The sequence below is a fragment of the Hippopotamus amphibius genome, chromosome 8 (assembly GCF_030028045.1).
Source record: "Hippopotamus amphibius kiboko isolate mHipAmp2 chromosome 8, mHipAmp2.hap2, whole genome shotgun sequence".
In the NCBI taxonomy this organism is placed as follows: Eukaryota; Metazoa; Chordata; class Mammalia; order Artiodactyla; family Hippopotamidae; genus Hippopotamus; species Hippopotamus amphibius.
In genome coordinates this window covers 97625614-97643690 of record NC_080193.1, presented here as the reverse complement: position 1 = coordinate 97643690, position 18077 = coordinate 97625614, and the positions used below count along the sequence as shown (strand labels likewise).

The 18077-nt window shown below is 41.4% G+C and overlaps 1 protein-coding gene across 4 annotated transcripts in view; it reads right to left on the bottom strand.

The window, feature by feature from the left end:
* PLEKHM3 (pleckstrin homology domain containing M3) overlaps positions 1-18077 on the bottom strand; it is a 198023-nt gene that overhangs the window by 86124 nt on the left and 93822 nt on the right. For all 4 annotated transcript variants that reach the window (XR_009055126.1, XM_057745975.1, XM_057745974.1 and 1 more), the window contains exons 4-5: positions 17421-17566; positions 7929-8122 (exon numbers count right to left, since the gene is read on the bottom strand). Coding sequence is in view for 3 of the 4 variants with exons in the window: in XM_057745975.1 (XP_057601958.1) it covers positions 7929-8122; positions 17421-17566 (340 nt within the window). In the remaining variant the exon portion in view is untranslated. The remainder of the gene's footprint in view (positions 1-7928; positions 8123-17420; positions 17567-18077) is intronic.

Sequence of the window (18077 nt, the reverse complement as noted above, 5' to 3'; positions counted from 1 at the left end):
ATGAGTCCTCTGGAGAAAATGAAGGAAGGGGGAGGGGCTATCAGGAGATTAGGAGGTTAGATGACTTGAAAACCTTAGTTCTAGAAGTCATCCAAGGGGAAAGGAATTCTTGAAGGAGACTGAGAACAGTTGCTTTCAAAAACTATCAAAATAACATCCTGTGTTTTAGTAGTTTCTGAGTCCTGATAAATTCATGCAGCTAACCTGTTGAGAGTAAACCCCCAATGACACTTTTAATTAGCTAACTTGAAAACTAGCCACAAAGTCTAGCTAATATTAAGTCTTACAGAGAACATAAAGGGCCGTGTTCATTTACTGAGCTTAAAGAAGTGTTATCTATATACTTGAAGTGCTAATAATCACCAGTCTTTAATGAGACTACTTTAGTGATAATACTGTGGCTAAAATGGGCTTATTCTCCTACAATTCAATATTAACCAGACTTTGGCTAATGATCAACTGCACATTTCGATCTTAGATTTTGGTTATATGACATTCCTCATCTGCAGTTCAGGGACACAGCAAGTCAAGTCTGTGCAGATTGTATTTTAAGAAACAGGCTGTTTGAGGAGATATGCTCTCAATAAGCTAGCCTCCTACCTTAAGTGTATTTGAGTCACAAGGGCATGTAATTTTTTCTCTCTGTAACAGATAATCCCTCTACCTAATACGTCTGACTTATTGGGAGGTAGGGAGAAGAGGAGGTGTTGCTATGATCGCTCCCAGCTCATGCAAGCTTTTGTTAAGTACATTGAATAATACCCTCATTTACTTCTTCCGAGATCAAGGGCATATCAGGATGCTCATGCATCAAAACACCATTTTCACTCAGTGATTCATGATGCTTTAGACAAATGTTTACCGGCATGAAAAGATGTTCACAATATACTAAGTGAAATGACTGGGTTAAAAGCAGTATGCACAGTATAAAACCATTTGTGTGGGGAAAACATAATCTGCAGAGGAAACAGTATGAAAGGATGTGCACCAAAGTGGTAAGATAATGGATGACTTTCTTATTTTTGTTTTCTGTGATGAACAGTACCTTTTGTAACATGAAAAAATTATTTGACCCAATTAAGTGGGTGGAATGTTGGTAACAGTACTTTATTTAATTAATTTGTTCAGTAAATATTTATTCACCTCCACTCTATGTCAGGTATGGTTCTAGACCCTGGGGATAGCAGTGAGCAAAACAGATAAAAAGCCATGACCTTTTGTAGCTGACATCTAGTGGAGAGAGCAGGGCCTCTGTGCACACAGCTGCTCCCGCTGGGCAAAGTGTGAGCTCCAGAGCCATACTTGATGGCACCAGAGAGGGAGACAGACAAAGCCAAACATCATGCTATGTGGTAATAAGCAGAGAACGGAAAGAGGAAGTGTGGGGACAGGGGGAGGGCAGTGGGCCCAATTTTAAATAAAGTGGTCAAGGATGCTTCATTAATGTGACAGCTGCATACACATCTAAAGGAGGTAAGGAAGCCAGCTACACAGTTATCTGGGGAAGAGGAAAACAAGCATAGATACTCACGTGGGAGCCTGCTTGGTGTGCTCAAGGACCAAAACAAGGCTGGAATGGCTGGAACAGAGTAAAGGAGGGGGAACGTACTGGGGAAATGAGGGCAGAGAAGTGACAGGGAACCAGCCTCATACATTCTTGGCTTTTACTTGGATTGAGAGATGAAGCTATTAGATAGTTTGAATCAGGGGTGACATCATCTACTATACACATTAACTCTAGCTGTAGCCTTAAGAACAGACTGAAGGGGGATATCAGTTACCCCAATAATCCAGGGGAAGGATGACAGTGGCTTGGACCCAGGTGGTAGCAGTGGAAGTGATGATTTTGTGGTGATTTTGATTTGAGTGGATATATTTTGAAGGTGAAGCTGATAGGATTTGCTGATAGGTTGGTATGGAATGTGAGAGAAAGGTGTTTGACCTGAACAACTGGGTGGGTGGAGGTGCCGGTAAGGCAGATGCGGGTCCTGCAGCAGCAGAAGCTTTCAGCAGGAGTGGGGGAGGGGCTACTAGCTCAGTTTTAGACATATCACGCTTGAGATGCTAGTGGACATCCAAAGGAGGTTTCGGCCTTTGGACTTAGCCTCCTGTCCAGTGAACTCACTAGTCAGACAGACAGCTTTCCCTGGGGGTAACGAGCGAAGGAGTGGGAAAGGAATCTTGGTGAATCAGGTGACATTTCTAGGGACTATTCCTAAGAGCTGAGCAAGCTGCTAAATTTTGCTTAAAGGAAGAGGAGGCAAGGAGCGTCTGGCAGGATACACGCACACACACACACTCACTCATTTTTTTCGGCTCTCACTAGGATAAATAATATTAATAAAAAAGACTGTTTTTATGATAGAAATTTCTCACTGTTCAGTAAAGCTGATATTTCAGTGAGAACTAATTCTGAATATAATTATAATTTCAAATAAAATGTAAGACCAAAGACAGGAAAGGGTAGAAGAATCACGTTTGGTACTGTCTAGAGATTCCCAATTCAAGCTGTTAAATTGTTCTAAGCCAAGAATTAAACAAACAAATAGGACTGCCTGTTCCCCCAGAACCATCACAATTGTGCTCTAAGTAACTGGGAGGACAAGTGAATATTGCTTACTGGCCTCAACTAGTGTTGGAGAGAAACTAATTTTAAATATACATCGCAATAGGAACTCTGGATTCACCAGGTACCCAATCCCCAAATCATTTGTTAAAGATATAGAGAATTGGAAACACTCAGGTATCTGCTAATTAATTTCTATACTGTCTTTCTTTGGACTAGATGATTTTACTTCAGCATTCAGAAGAGGAAATATGACGTAAACCAGGATTTCTGAAAGGCTAGTCCAAACAGCTGGTGTTGGCCTGGTGATGTTTTAGCAATCCAAGGCAAAATGAGAGAGAGAAAAAAAAAGAATAGTAGAATGAATCTTAAATTGATTTGACTTTTAAAAGCTGTTTGATTGCATTTTTTTTTTAGCATTACTAGGTTCTTTTATGAAATGATGGTGAAAAATAGGTGGTAATATTTGTTTCAGCGAAAGACATGGATAAGAAAACCCTACAGATGCCTCTACATTTACAGGTCTATTGAATGGAAAGGTCTGGTAAACACAGACCTAGAGAAAAAGGTGCTTATTAGCACTAAGCTGATTGCCCAGGCTTGTCCTCCAAGGCTGGCACCGGCAGTGAGCACGTGAGCACCCGAGTGCCTGTGTCAGCAATCACACCTTTCCACTCAAGGGACATTACTGTCTGCCGCCTCCCTGCCTTCCTCCACACTGTCCCAGATGACCTCAGTCAAGGCTTCAGGAGACATAAAAGCAGTTCCTTCCTCTGAAGAGTCTAGAAACTTCTTGACATCACTGCCATCAGCAAATGCGCTGGGGAAAGCAGCAGCAATCCGAGCATCAGAAAACCTGGTTCCAAGTGTGGACTCCGCTCCTTACCAGCTCTGTCACCGCAGGTAAGTCACGTAGCATCTCCGAGTCACAGCTCTTTCCTTTCTCTCTAAATGTCGTCTGTCTAACCCATCTGAAGGGCTATTGTAAAGAGCAAATAACATATCAACATTTACGGGAAAGTACTTTTTAAATTGATTAAACCATGATTATCTTACATGGGTCCGGGTACCATCATAAACAAATGAAAGGGGCTGAGGATAAGAAAAGCAGGGCAGCAATACATTATGTACCAAATGCCAGTGGGTCTGGGGCGACGACGGGAAGGGTAGAGACTATGGGAAAGCGGAGAGTCCAGTATGTAAAGCCGACTGCTGCATCCAGGAATGAGGGAAGCCTTGTGTCATCAGAGCTTACGATTTCTTAAGAGAAACCAGAGAGCTTTATTTTGTGTGAACATGAAAACTCCTATTTATTTAAATGTTAGCTACTATTTTGCAACTTTAAAACCTGGTGGGGGCCATCCCTGAAAGGCCAAACAAAACACGTCTGAGGGCCAAATGTGGCCCTGAGGTGCCCGTTTATGACTTCTGATTTACGCACACATCCCACTCTTCCTGTGTTCAGCAACACAGGCAGGGCTGAGGCCCTTCCCGGCTTTTCCAAGGCCCCTCCTGGAGACATCCTTAATGGCTGCTATCCGGATGTGTCCTGACAGTGCGAAGATTTTCCGCAGAGTACTTCATGCACCTTCGCATGTGGACGCTGTAAATAATTCTGCTCATGAAACGTTAACTAGGCCTTGAACCAGTCCAGCAGGGTCGCCATCTGGGAGTCCTCAGAAACGGTGAATTGTCAGCACTGTAAACATTTTAGACTTCACGGAAGACACTGACTTTTTCTAAACTGATCACCCCTGCCAGTCAAGGTTTGCAGGACGGGTTCAAGAACAAGGCGTTCATTTAACAACAATAACAAAAACAGTGAGGATAAAAACCGGACGGTCATCGTAATGATAGGTCTAAAAGCCAACTGTGACTTCCCTAATAAGGCGACGACCAACGCTGGCTCCCTGGCGGTCGAGCGCCGATACGATTAATCAGTCTGTTTCCAGTTTCCTCGCGACAGCAATATTAACAGTTTGCTTTACTCTGTTTACATGGCGCTGACAGGTCTTCAGCACGTTGGGCCTACTTCCTGGAGATTAATGGCAACTTTTATATGGAGGCAAAAACCAGGCAGGGTGAGAATGCCTTTTACGACTAGATAAGAACTGGATTCTCTTGCTCTATTTTTGTTCCCCTGTTGCTCATCACACACCCCCCCCCCCCACCGCCTTTTAACTTCTATCAAAGATATGTGTGGTTAGCTGTGCCCAGCAGGTCCTTCTCACTGTTTAACAACCCCCCCACTCCAGATGTGGTACCCCAGGTGAAACAAAGGGAACCTTAAGTACTGCTTTTCAACAAGCTTCTCATCGCTAAAGCTACTGTTGGCTAACTTTGTTTTTAAAAAGTCAGATTCCATATAAAAATGAAAGGCAAGAGATGGCTTCTGCTGACAGGAAGTTTAGCCTATAGAGGTGGGCAATGCTTCCCCTTTGCAGCTATGGTTATTTTTACAGACACTGAAGAAGGTGGAATTAATAAGCATGGCCCAGCCGTAAGAAGTATGGACATCCCAGAAAAATCTTTTAGACATATTTCATTAAATAGTCATATTTCAAAATAAATCGAAAAGATTTCTATTCTCCCCCAAATTTTCCCCCCTCCCCCCAAAAGCTATGAGTACTGCTTGCTACGAGTATACTTTACTCTGTGCCAGATTGGAGAGCGTGGTAACCCCAAACATTATTTTAACAGTATATAAATTCAAAGGAACTAAAATAACATTTAAAACAATCAATGCACCTCCTCTAGGGCTCTGTAGGAATCATCCTCTCATTCTTTGCTCTTAGGGAGCCTTAGGGAGCCTCCAGCTCCACCTATTTTTATGCAACAAATGCAGAGATAAGTACGCACCTCATACTCTGGGAACCACAGGCCCTGTGCCCGGCTAGCTCTCCAGCCCACTTCCTCTTGCTCACCCCTCTCCTGATACAGTGAGTAGAAGGAGAAGGGGCCTGATTCCAGTAGACAGAGCATCAGGGGTAGCTTTTAAGTGGAATCTTTTAACAAAGATTTTTAAAGCTAGAGACAAGAACAGTCTAGAATAAGAAAGCAGTGTTAATAATAATAGTATTTACTGAATGTTTACTATGTACAAGCACCACTGTCAGCCCTTCAGTTGTAAAAAGCCATTTAATTTCCACAACAGAATGCACTGCAGGAAGAGTTAAATAATTATTTGTGTTTGAAGTGCACGGTGTTTGAGAGAGTAGAATAATACACTGAATTAGATTGAGGGAAATCTTTAATTCCATACTTGTGCTTTAATAATTTGTCTGATGCAAAGGTTCAATCAGAGAGGAGAGAAACCCAAGTGAGACAGACTAGTTAGAAGGATACTGAAAGAGTCCTGAGACTGAACCAGGGGAGTGCACTGGAAGTGAATAGGAAAGGGAAGACTTGAGACTTATCCCAGAAACAGAACCAACTAAATCTTTTTTTGGCTGATTTGATTTGTTCTTTAGTTGATTTGTTCGTTCATTCAACAATACTTGAAGGTTTCAGATGGGTCAAACACTGTGCTAAGTGACACAGGGAAGTAAGAAAAAGAAGAATTTGAAGATGACTCCTTCCTCAAAACTGGGCTACCAGCCATTGCTCGGTGGTCTAAAGTGACACTGTAACAGACATCCATCCATCACCCATCCCTCCTTCCATCCATCCATTCAGTACTTACTGAACACCTTCCTTACGCCAGGCACTACACTACGTAATGGTCATGAACAAGTCCAGGAAAGAGAAATGAAGGAAAAGGAAAAGCAAGAAAAGACTCCTATTTTCATTCACAGCCCTTGGGATGCCTTTTTTTCTAGAATTTCCATTCCTTTCCTGGTGGTCTGGCCATGAGGCACAGTACATGGTGGTAAACCAACAAATTGCTGGAGCAGCATAGGTATTCTTAGTCATCCATATGAAGAGAGGAGCTGCTATTTAATTTCTAAATGTGTGCCCAGATTTGGCATCTTTAACCAAAGTAAAACATTATATCATAAAGGTATCTAACATGATTCCCATGTGTAGATTTTAATATCATTTAAAAATATAGGCACAAGAAAAACCAGCTCTGAGCAAAGCCAAAAGGTACTGAAAGTAATAGAACAAAGATAATTCGAATGTTAAAAAGCTTGTATCTGGTTTAGTTGGTGAATTAGTTTGAGACATATAATTTTATTGCCTTTCAGGCAAAGCCCTAATCTTTTAAAATTAAGATTTGCCTAGACTTCACAAGAGTAAATCCTGACCACTTTCAGTGCTTTCTGAAAAACAACTAGGTAATAGAATGACTACCACTGAGGAGTATTTTGTTTTATGGCAGCTGTCTTTTCATTATTATTTTATGAGAGCTTGTCTAGATATTATGTATCCTTTACTATCTACATGTAGTTCTTTTCAAAACTCTTCTTCAGATGCCTGGGGTTTTGTCAGTTTCTTTGGATCTTAATTGGATTTCAAATAACAAACGATATCACTTTCCAAAGGTTCTTATTCACATAGGCTTGCCTCCAAAAATCATGACTAATGTGTATGCCTTTAAATTACTATTAAAAAAAAATTAAAAGGTATGTTTAGGGACTTGTGAACACCATAAACAATTATTTCAAGTATAAGCTAGTTCATATATGCCAAGGTTGAGAATTTAAATGCCAATAAAACCTAACTGTAAAAGAAGGAATTTGATGAGAGTAGGCACATTTTAACTTCAATTTCACATTGAGGATCTGAGCCTGGTATGAACTTGTGTGTTCCCTAAACTCTGAGATAACCAAGCTATGGAAAAGCAGCCTATGCCAATGGTTAACATGAAAAGACAGAATCCTGGGCCTTTTCATATTTTTGTTTGTTTGTTTTTGTTTTCTTAATACATTTTAACTCCAGCTCTAGAGCCTGCATCTTTTACCAAGTTTGTTTCTGTCTGCAAAATAAGCTCTGAACAACCACCCGCTAATTTCCCATTGAAAAAAATATTTTTAAGTTATGAACTATTTCAAGCATGCTTATTTTTTCCTGATGATAACAGAAAGTGAAAATTGAGGGAAATATAAAACACTACATAAGTGATCAATGAAGACACTCCCATGAATATTATAAGTGAACCTATAGGTAAAGAGAGGTCTTCACCGTCATGGGAAGTCGATCCATGGGTTAAAAGTCTTCAGTTATGTTGAGATATTATTTTCATTGTGCTTGGCTCAACCGGATAGAGGCCCTCGGAGGGAAAAGTCACAGATGAGCCTAGAGGGAGAGCCACAGAATTCGAGACGCTCTGCGTCGTAAAGGCCCTTGGAGATCATCTAACCACCCTCCCGAGGCGGGAAAGAAAAACAAACCGGAGCCGTCTGACATTTATGACTCTTACCTGCGGCGCAGATCCTCGGCCACCGCTGCCCGGCAGCTGAACAAATAGGCTCGCAGCGATTTCAGCCGCTGCCGCAGCCGCACCACGGTGGCCAGCGGCTCGGCGTGTCCGTACAGCATGGGGTTCTCCTGCTGGATGTCGATCAGGGGCTCTTCGTACACGTACTCCAGAAACTCTTTGGCCTGCTTAGACACCTACAAAAGAAACTTGTCTCCATCAGCGCTGGCGAATCACCCGGCTTTCCACACCTCCTCCAACTAGGAACCATAGCTTAAATACCAAAGTAACATCATTTTCTGAACACAGCCAAATGAAAAAGCCCACAGTGGAACCAGGTATAAAATGTAGCTTTTCTTTCTCTCTTCCAGAAACTCAATTGGTAAACGCAACCTGGGTATTGAAAGGAACTCATTAACTCTGTATGTTGAGCATGTGATTACACAAATCTACACGTGATAAAATGACACAGAACTTACAGACCCAGCATACCAATGTCAACTTCCTGTTCCGTTTTGTTTTATATTGTACTATAGTTATTTAAGACATAACCAGTGGGAAAAGCGGGTGAAAGATACACAGGACCTCTCTGTACTGTATTATCTATGCAACTTCCTGTGAATCCATAATTATTTCAAAATAAAAAGTTTTAAGACACTTTCAACAGCAATGTTGATTTTAAAAATTAAAACTATGTGCACATATATGTATATATATTCTATAACACTTCTTATAAAGTAGCCACTTTAGAAAGATAGGTAAACCATGCATATATTACAAAATTCAAAGGGAATAAAAGGATATCTCCCCAAAAGGGGGGGATAAGGATATTATATCACAACAATGTGTATAGAAAACGGGCTAAAACACAAACTTTAGTAAGCAGAAAAGAGTTGCTGTTATAAGAACAGCACTGAGCTTAGGCTGACTCTGGCCAATAGATCCATCCAACTCTATATCCACTTCTGGTAGTAAATGTCAAGAGTATGAAAGCTGATTTTAAAACGTCATTGTCATCAGCAGAAATAAACAGAAGAAACACAATGCATCAAAGATACAGAGGGAGTAGCTTAAATAATGCATAACCCATGGGTAGTTTGAGGGAAACTTTACATTACAATTCACTGATACTAAGGATGCGGACCTCTCCACAAAGTTTCCACCAAAACCTCTCTAGTACTGGCAGTAAGACTAGAATTCAACATAAAACGAACAACTCTGCTTATTAAAAAAACTGAAAATCCACTGTTCCACACTTTAGGCTAGAAGAATACTGATGAAGAAAAATAGGATAGAGTCCCTACCCTCATGAGATTCACTGTTGAGTATAATAGACAAATAATTAAAACAAAAAATACATGTATCACGTAGCCTGTCATCCACCACAAAAGGAATATGGATGAGGTCCACTGGGAGTTTAAAGGAGGGAGACCTCAACTCTGCTGCTGAGAAGGAAGCTAGGAGCCAGGGGCTGGCAAAGCAGGTCTGGACAGGTCTGGCTCAAGGGCTAGAAAGATAAACAGAAATTCACTTGGTGGGTAAGGATGGGACAGAGGACAACAAGCAGATACAACCACGAAATCTATCAATACGTACATGTGATAACTAAATGTATGGCTATTGTATGTTGATTAAAAACACGTTTATGAAATTCAGTATTATTTTCTTTATTGTAAAGCTCATAGAAATGTCTATGTTCCCACACAGAGGCAAAAAAAGTGGATTTTTTTTCCCCTAATAAAAGTCATTTCTTCCCCTTATAAATGATTATTTTTGAGGTGCCTGTTTTGTTGTGTGATCCTTTGGGGTCCTACAGAGTTAGCGTTAGAGTTAGTGAAGTTTACAGTCTCTGCAAACCCAGCTCACAAAGAGGAGCCAAGAATCAGCCAAAACCTTTGACTATTTAAGCAGAATGGGAGTAACAGTTGACAGGGCTAAATAATGCCTATTTTGAGGTCTAGAGACACAGGTACACACACGGGAGACACTATAGCAGGCACCCGGCACTCAGAGGAGACCACAACAGGCAGGGCCCTGTCCTCACGCAGCTCACAGTTCAGTGGGGAAAGACAGAACTGGGTTCAAGTATTTTGTTTATCATGGTGAAATATTTGCTATATTTAAAACTCTTAAATGAGGGAAAAAACGGATGGTGTTCTGGAGAATGAAGTACAGTCCACTTGAAACTGTTGCTGAAGAATGATGTATTGTACAATTCAATTAGTCTTTCTGGCTCTGCTGAGCAGTGTTTATACTGAGCCAGGGCCCTGCTGAATTAGGTTAACAATGCTACCTTTTAGTAGGTGAACACAAGGACAAAGGGCACCGGCCAGTCTCCCAGGCCTTAAAAGGCTTCTCTCTTCAGGTGGTACTTAAGCCCGAATGGAGGAAAAGAGTCTTTTACAGAGACAGTAAAAGCAGTGAGACAAATGGGATGGCAGCTACTGACATCAGCATTCATACACCGAAATTACTAAAAACAAAAACAGAGCTGGTTTCAATAAGGTCTGAGGCACTGCTTCCTGACGTTCTTAGCTAGTGTTCAGAATACAGAGCATATTGTGACCTTGGCTGCCTGAGTACGTGAACAAATAAAGCCCTGCCATGTTGAGCCGTTTTGGGCAGCAAGGTACATGCTCATTTTTTTCCTGAGAAACAACCATTTACATCGGTGAAGGAATTTTTGAGAAAACTCAAAATTCGGCATGAAATGCTGTTTTTGCAAAACAGGACATCATTGGGGATACAGTGCTCTAAGTTCGAAACCACCCTCCATTTACTGGTATGAGCATTCTACTTTCAAACTCAACTGTGATTAAAAAGCTTTTTAAAAAAATATACAGTTACTCGAAGGAAGCCAATGATATTCTTAAGTGACAAAGTTTATGTGAGAGAAAGTTTCTTTCTTATTAATAGAAATATTTCATGAGTTATATGTGAACATGAAATATATTCTACCTAAAAGCCAAGAGCTACTGTCCTACTTCTTGCCTACCAAATTATGAAAAACATCAAAAGCCTGAGTGCTGTTTCTGATATGAAAATTTAGCTCATAGGTACAGACGGATAAGTCCGCTAGTCTTTCCTTTAAAAAGGTGAATGGTTTAAGCTGGCATTCTTTTCCATGATCCTGCTTCACTCACATTAGAAGCAATTTTTATAGGGTTGATAGTTCCTTTTTCCAACCTACTGGCCTGTTAGTATTTTACTAAATCATATTTATTAATGATATTAGTATTATTAATATAAAACAGTTTCTTCCCATTGGTCTTTTAACTTAGAATAGTTTAAGCTATAAGAACTCCATTCTGTGACTGTGGTTTTCTTGCAGTTTGTGAACTGGTTCTCTTTCCACAGCTCTGCAGTCAACACGACTCAAGACGGTTGAGGACGAGGAGTCCAGGTAGAAACAGGTCTCCTCCCCATCTCACACTCAGGAGGAATCAGGTTATAATTACCCATAAACTAGTAATGACAAATCTGCGAGATACATATATGTATTTATAAATACGCATACTTGTCACTTGATTTTAACATTAAGCATCACTGGTATAGATTTGAACATAACATATCTTTTGTTACGCTGGGGACAGCGACCTCTGAAAAACACAATTCTCCCATGTTGTTCAGGTTTACATAATTCTGCGAGGTTCGGAACTGGTGTCCTGGTGTGCTTCTCCACAGAAACAGCCCTGGGCAGTAAAGCAGTGGGGCAAGGGCAACGTGGTGACCAGAGATGGCGATTTCGAGAGGACAATGATGTGGCGGAAAACGTATCGGAATAAGACAGATGAGAACATTATCTCAGAGTAACAAGAACGGGTACAGGTAGTCGAGTTCAGTTTTTTCTCAACCTGTGTCCCAAGGAATGCTAGTCAACAGAAAAGACGAACTGAGGTCCAACAAGAAATATGCCACAGGCCACATTCTTCTCTTGGTGATTCAAAGTGCAGCATGTTAGCGTATTAAAGCTCTGGGACGTGGAGTACCAGAGAAAAGCTGCTTAACCCAGCCACTTCCCAACCAATCTGACTACAGACAGGGGGGCCGGTTAACGTCACGCAGGCTGTACGGAGGGGGCAGTGGGAGATGAAAGTTAGCCTAGGCCCCGCTCACCAACCGGAGGAAGGGACATCTTTCTCTAGCATTACCTATACTCAATAGAAGAGAAAACTGAGTCCAAAGAACTTAAATGACTTATCTGTGGTCATCTCGTGGCAGAAATCAAGCCAACACTCAGATGTCGAGATACACTGCTCTGTGCTGTTTAGCAGTGTTTACAGTCACAGTTCCTTTTATTTTTTTAATAACTCTACCAAAAACTATCTGTTCATCACTCTTTAAAAGAGGAGATCCCTGTCCCTGTTCTGTCCTTCCCTCCTCCCGAGTCAAAGAGAAAGCAAGTGGGCCACCAATGGAGATGAACCCATAATTTACAGAGGCAGTATACTGGTGTGTGGGTTCCCATTTGTCTAACTCTGAAAAACTAAAGTCCAATAACGCTTATCTAGAAGTCACTTGTTTGTGTATTTGTTTACTACCGTTCTCCCTCACGAGAAATTCACAACACAGAGGCTTTGTCCCAACACCTAGAACGGTGAGCATAGTAAGTGTTCAATAAACACTTGCTGAACAGATGAATGAGTACTTTACAATGCTCTGGCCATGACTCAGAACCACACACTTCTAACAGTTTGATTTGTTTCTAAGTTCACAACATATTTAGAATTAATAAAGCAGAAAAGGGGAAGGACAGCTAGAGGCAGCACACTGACAACAGAGGTGACAGCTGACATCCTGGTACTAAGGGAAGAAAGGCACCTGCAAGAAGATATAAGGTAAAAGTTTAGCATCCAACCCCGACAGAGGGCAATTTGGCAACATCCTTCAAACTCACAGGTGCACACAACCTGCATCTAGGAAGTTACCTACAGGTAGTCTCACTCATGAATGAAAGAACTTACATTCAAAATGATGTATAAAGTTATTCACGAAATCAGTGTCTATACTAGAAAGACTGGAAAAATCTTAATGTCCATCAAAACAAGGATAAATTGGTGTGTGTGTGGGTGTGTGTGTGTGTGTGAAATTCATGATGTAATATGGAATGGCTGTTTAAAAAAGCCCAAGGAAGAGTTTTATGATCTGAATGGAATATTTTCTAAGAGCAGCATGTATACTATATTGTCTATTGCCATTTTTGTGTAAAGCACATGCATGTAAAATATCTCTGGAAGGAGTAATTTGCTTGCCTGTGGAAGAACAGAGTGGGTGAAAAGAAGAGGAGGGAGGGAGATTATCTATGTGTATATGCCCTTCGTACTTTCAAACCTCGAAATGTGAAAGTATATTATGTTCAAAAAAGAAGAATGAAAGTATAGTGGTACAAGGCAATTTCCTTACAGAAAAAAACAGACTCCCATACAATATTAAACCACATTGAAGTTATTGATCACAAGATAGAATACTCATAATTAAAATTCTGAGGCATTAAAAAAATGTTGATTTCTAGTACATGTTTTCTGAATATATGAGCTATGTGACAGTTAAAATTTATAAAATAATAAAAATAATGTAATCACATTGCTGAAAATTTGGAGAATACAGATTAGGAGAGAAAAAAAAATCATCCATAATCTTACCACAGTAAAATAACCACTGATTGCTTTGGTATAATGTTTCCTTCCAGTATTTTTTCCCATCTCTACTATGAAAAATCATGGCAAAAGTTTTAATAAGATCAATCCCAACCATAATACTTCTTGTCTTATTAAAACAGGCACTGTGGGCTAATGGAGGAGGAATCAGGAGATCTTAAGTTTAATTACAACTTGTTTTCAGAATCTCCAAATGACACCGAACAAGTGGTTTTTCCCATCAGCGAGCTACTCTCCAGCTCTGCAAGGGCAACAGAGCTTGCCTTGAATGCCTCTCAAGATGAAGAGACAGGAAATGGTTTATGTAACATGGAAAACCCCTAGCTAAATGGAATGTGAATATTCAGGCTAGGATACAAAAATGTTTTTTAAAAGCACAATTTAGGAAGAGTTCAGGCTAAGTGTGAGTTCCTTACCACCTCTTTGTCATGCTGGATACTGCTGAGCTGTGGGGGTGGTGGGTAGAGGGAAAGTTATCTGCAAAAACAATTTCATTAGAAAATGGCTATAGAACTGGAGGATGGGGTTTAGCTGCTAGGTAATCCTGGATCTCAATTCAATCTGCAGGATGTACACTGGAAAACAGATGAAATCCTGCTTTAAAAATAATTAGGATTATTATTACTCTGGAGGGCAGACAAGGAAACGCTTAAGATGACAGATTTCATTCTGCTCTGTGAAACCATTTTTTCACTCTTTTAAATGGATATTCAAGCCAGTCACGTACTTGCAATTAAGGAAAGCAGGCAGAGCGAACAGAACGATGTCTGGTCTTGGAAACAGGTCTGAATTGATCCTCACAATTAGGGACATTAAGTTAAATCCTGGCATCTGAGCAAAGACAGACAGACACTGGACTAAATGGAATATAGTTACTTAATGCCAGTGAGAGATGATCCAGATAAAATCGACCAGCTCTGTTCCTGCTTTAAAATCTTCCTTGGTTCACTGAAATCCTAGGAGGGAATGGTCTGACAAGGACATTTTCTTCATGGATGACGTGAGGGCACCTAGTATCTTTATTACTTACCTATCCTCTCAAAATCAGACCCTGTCACTTGAATAACCACCACCACAAAAATATCTGCTTTACAGAAAGACTACAAGCATTAGCGATGGCTAGATTGATGGTTTGGGTGGCCTTTAGCCACCACTGCAAACAGACCTGGATCTCCTCTGTTTCATGGCTTCATAAACCATGCCCGAGTCTTTTGCTTTCCTCATTCAGTGCCACCTTTTCTGCTTTAGGTCCACTGATGGGCATGTATTCTCTGGACAGGTGCCACCAGCCTAAGCCCTCAACAATCACGGGGCTGGGGCTGCTTCGCTCAGTCACTCTCTACACACCTCTCAGCTGTCAAAGCCCGGCTTCAAGTACGTTACTTTAAACAGTTCAAACCAAACTCAACTAGTGTTCTTTCCCTCTAAATAAGTTTTTATCTAACACACACAAGGCAAATATATTTATAGCCTATATTCAGAGTGTCAAGTACAAAATGCAGAGGAGAGAATGATAACTGTCTGGCAGAGGGGAAGGAAAGAATCAGGAAAGGAAATGAGGTTTAAGCTGGGTTTAGGATTTGAATGAGGGCAAGAGGAAGACAAGAGGTGTGCAACAGCCTGGCAGGACTGGGCAATGGGAAGGAGTGTGATCTTCCTGAAGAGACTCATGGGGACAGGAAAGCACTGGATAAAAGGGCTAGAAAGGCCAGGACTAGAGATCACAAAAGGTCTTTATGTCAAGCTAAGAGATTTGGATTTATCTTACATTCAATCATAAGCTAATTAAATAGCTGGCATTAATTGAGCACTTATTATTTTCCAGATACTGCACTAGGTGCTTCCTATGAATTATTCATTCAAGCAAAGAGCAATCTTATGAAGTAGGTACTGCCACTACTACCACCTTTTTGCTAACTGATTAGGCAGGGCCGGTGTGGCAGAGGGAAGCATCCAGGATATCTCCCAGCACTGGCGGTGGGACTGGTGGAGCCCTGCGTACTCGGAAGGCGGTGGGGGAGGTGTGGACATCTAGTGAGGGTGGGGAAGCCAATTCGGGGCATACTGAGTTTGAGGCACCCATAGGACAGGCTTGACTCTTCCTGCTTACCTACTATGTACCAGGAACTGCACTAAGACAGGTCCCCAGCATCCAGGGAGCTCACCTTTAGCAAGAAGACAGATAAGCAGCTGGCTGGTATATAAACGGGAGGGTGAGGAAAATAACCACTTCCATTCGTTAAGTGCTCACCACAGTCAGTCAAAGAGTGCTTTCCTTATATTATTCCAATTCACACACACCTTTTAGGTAAGTGTATGAATTGGAGTGAGAACAGATGCTTATCTGCACACACTATATGTGCAAGGTACTTTGAACGCATGAACCCTTCTAACCGTCAGTAACCTTATGAGTTACTATTGTCCTCATTTTACAGATGAGGAAACTGAAACACAAAGAGACTAAATAACTCACCCAGGTTAAAGAGCTAGTAAGTGACAAAGCTAAGACTTGAACCCAGTTAGTCTGGGTTCATTTTACAGATTACGAAATGGAGGCTCAGGGAAGTTCAAGTAATTTGCCCCAACCAATCGAGCACCTAGTTAGAGGTGGAGGGAGGATTTGGACAAAGGCTTGTTGAACAACAAGCTCCTGCTATTAATCCTTAAATAAGTGTAATTCTAGAAACCCACGCATGCGTGATGGTGGCACAGGGAGAACCAACAAGGCACAAATGGGGAAGGTGGGGAGCATCTGATGTTTCACCAAGGCGGACATGCTTTTATCAGCTCGGGAACAAAGAACAGGGATTCCCCAAATGGGTAAAAAATATCTGGAACACATGTGGAAGGACGATCTCTAAACAAGAGAAAAAGCTCTTCTTCCTCCCAATACAGGATGGGAAGCAGTAAGGATAGGTACAAATGTAGATAAATTTACAGGTATTCATATTCAAATCTCCTAGTTTCAATTTTCTCAAAGTAGGAAGCAAGGTCATATGCTGAGAAGGACTGAGATGGGGTATCTTGCAGACAGTGAAGATGTGGATGATTATTGGGTAGAACAGAAGACAGAGCTGCTCAGGGATGCAGAAAAGGATCTAAGCCAACTGGCCACTCACAATTGTCATGTTCATTTTAAACTTCAAAGGTTACAGGTAGGTGACAGCTACAGGTTCCTTCCCCGTCTCCCTTGCTCCCAAGGTATACAGTTACAATGAAAGCAAGTCTCAGACACCTACTAGCAAGGAGGTATAAAAACCATCATACAGCCTGTTTTTACGTAGCACCTTGCATGGAAGGTTCATTCAAGGCAGATGTGACAATATTCTGGCAGAAGGATCAGGAAAGCTTCTAGTCAGATCAGATAATAGAATCTCTATTAGGTGGCAGGGCCCAGGGCCACAAAAAAATCCTAAGCCTAGTGTATGGCTCCCATGGGGGTTAGATTCCTCAACTTGCCAAATTCTATTACCTCGTTTAGGCAAGGGTGGAAATGCTATGTAATGGAGCTAACCAGTTCATGTATTTTGAGGACTACTAGGTTGAAAACTACAGTTGAGATAAATGCCATCTGACAATCAAGTCCACAGATCTCACTTTCAGTAGCAAAAGTGGAGCTGGAGGTAAATGTAGGAATCGTCAGCGTATGAGCCCTGGCAGTTAAAACCACAGGCAACGGCAAGAGTATACAGTGGGAACAGAGCATGAAGTTGTAGCTTCTATGAGACTACTGAATCAAGTCTGCCTCAAGTTCTTATATCATTATCTTTAGAATCCACGTGAGAGCATGTAAACACCCAAATCGCTATTAGGGAGTGAACCCAGTTTCAGTACCTACCTTATATTTTGAAGTATCCCAGTTGTGGACGATGCGGGCCGGGATGAGGAAACTGTCGTCCACGTGGCAGCTGCTGCAGTAATACCACCCGCTGTAATTGCACACCTTGGCTTTCCCGCTGGAAAGGCCTATGGATCGCTGGCATCCTGTTCAGGGCAAAAGAAAGAGTCTGTGATTGTTGTACTTCTAATACCACAGAATGAAGTTACACAATCCTCAAGTGAAACAAAGGTCTATGACAGGAAAGAAACTGCAGAGAATACGTATACAGACATGTCCCCTTTCCTAGCCTGGCAGCTCCCATCCCCCTTCGTCTCCTGGGGGATTGCTGACATTGGTACCGTTTCTGGTCTCTTCTGATTCCACAGTGGCCAGAGACCAGTCTCTCTACAACCAACCCCCTTTCATCTCCTCACTTCCTCCTGAGAAACCCTCCTTCCACCAGGCACTTGGCTGGGGGCTTCTCATACAGGATCTTACTTAACCCATGCAACATCTCTATGAGGAAGATATTATCAACTCTGTTTTACAGATGAATAAATTAAGGTTTTAGCCACGTTAAGCATTTTGTCTTGAGATCACTCAGCCAGTAAGAGATGGACTTTAGGTTTGGCTCTAAACTTGTCTGATTCTAAGATGATCCTAAAACCTGATGTG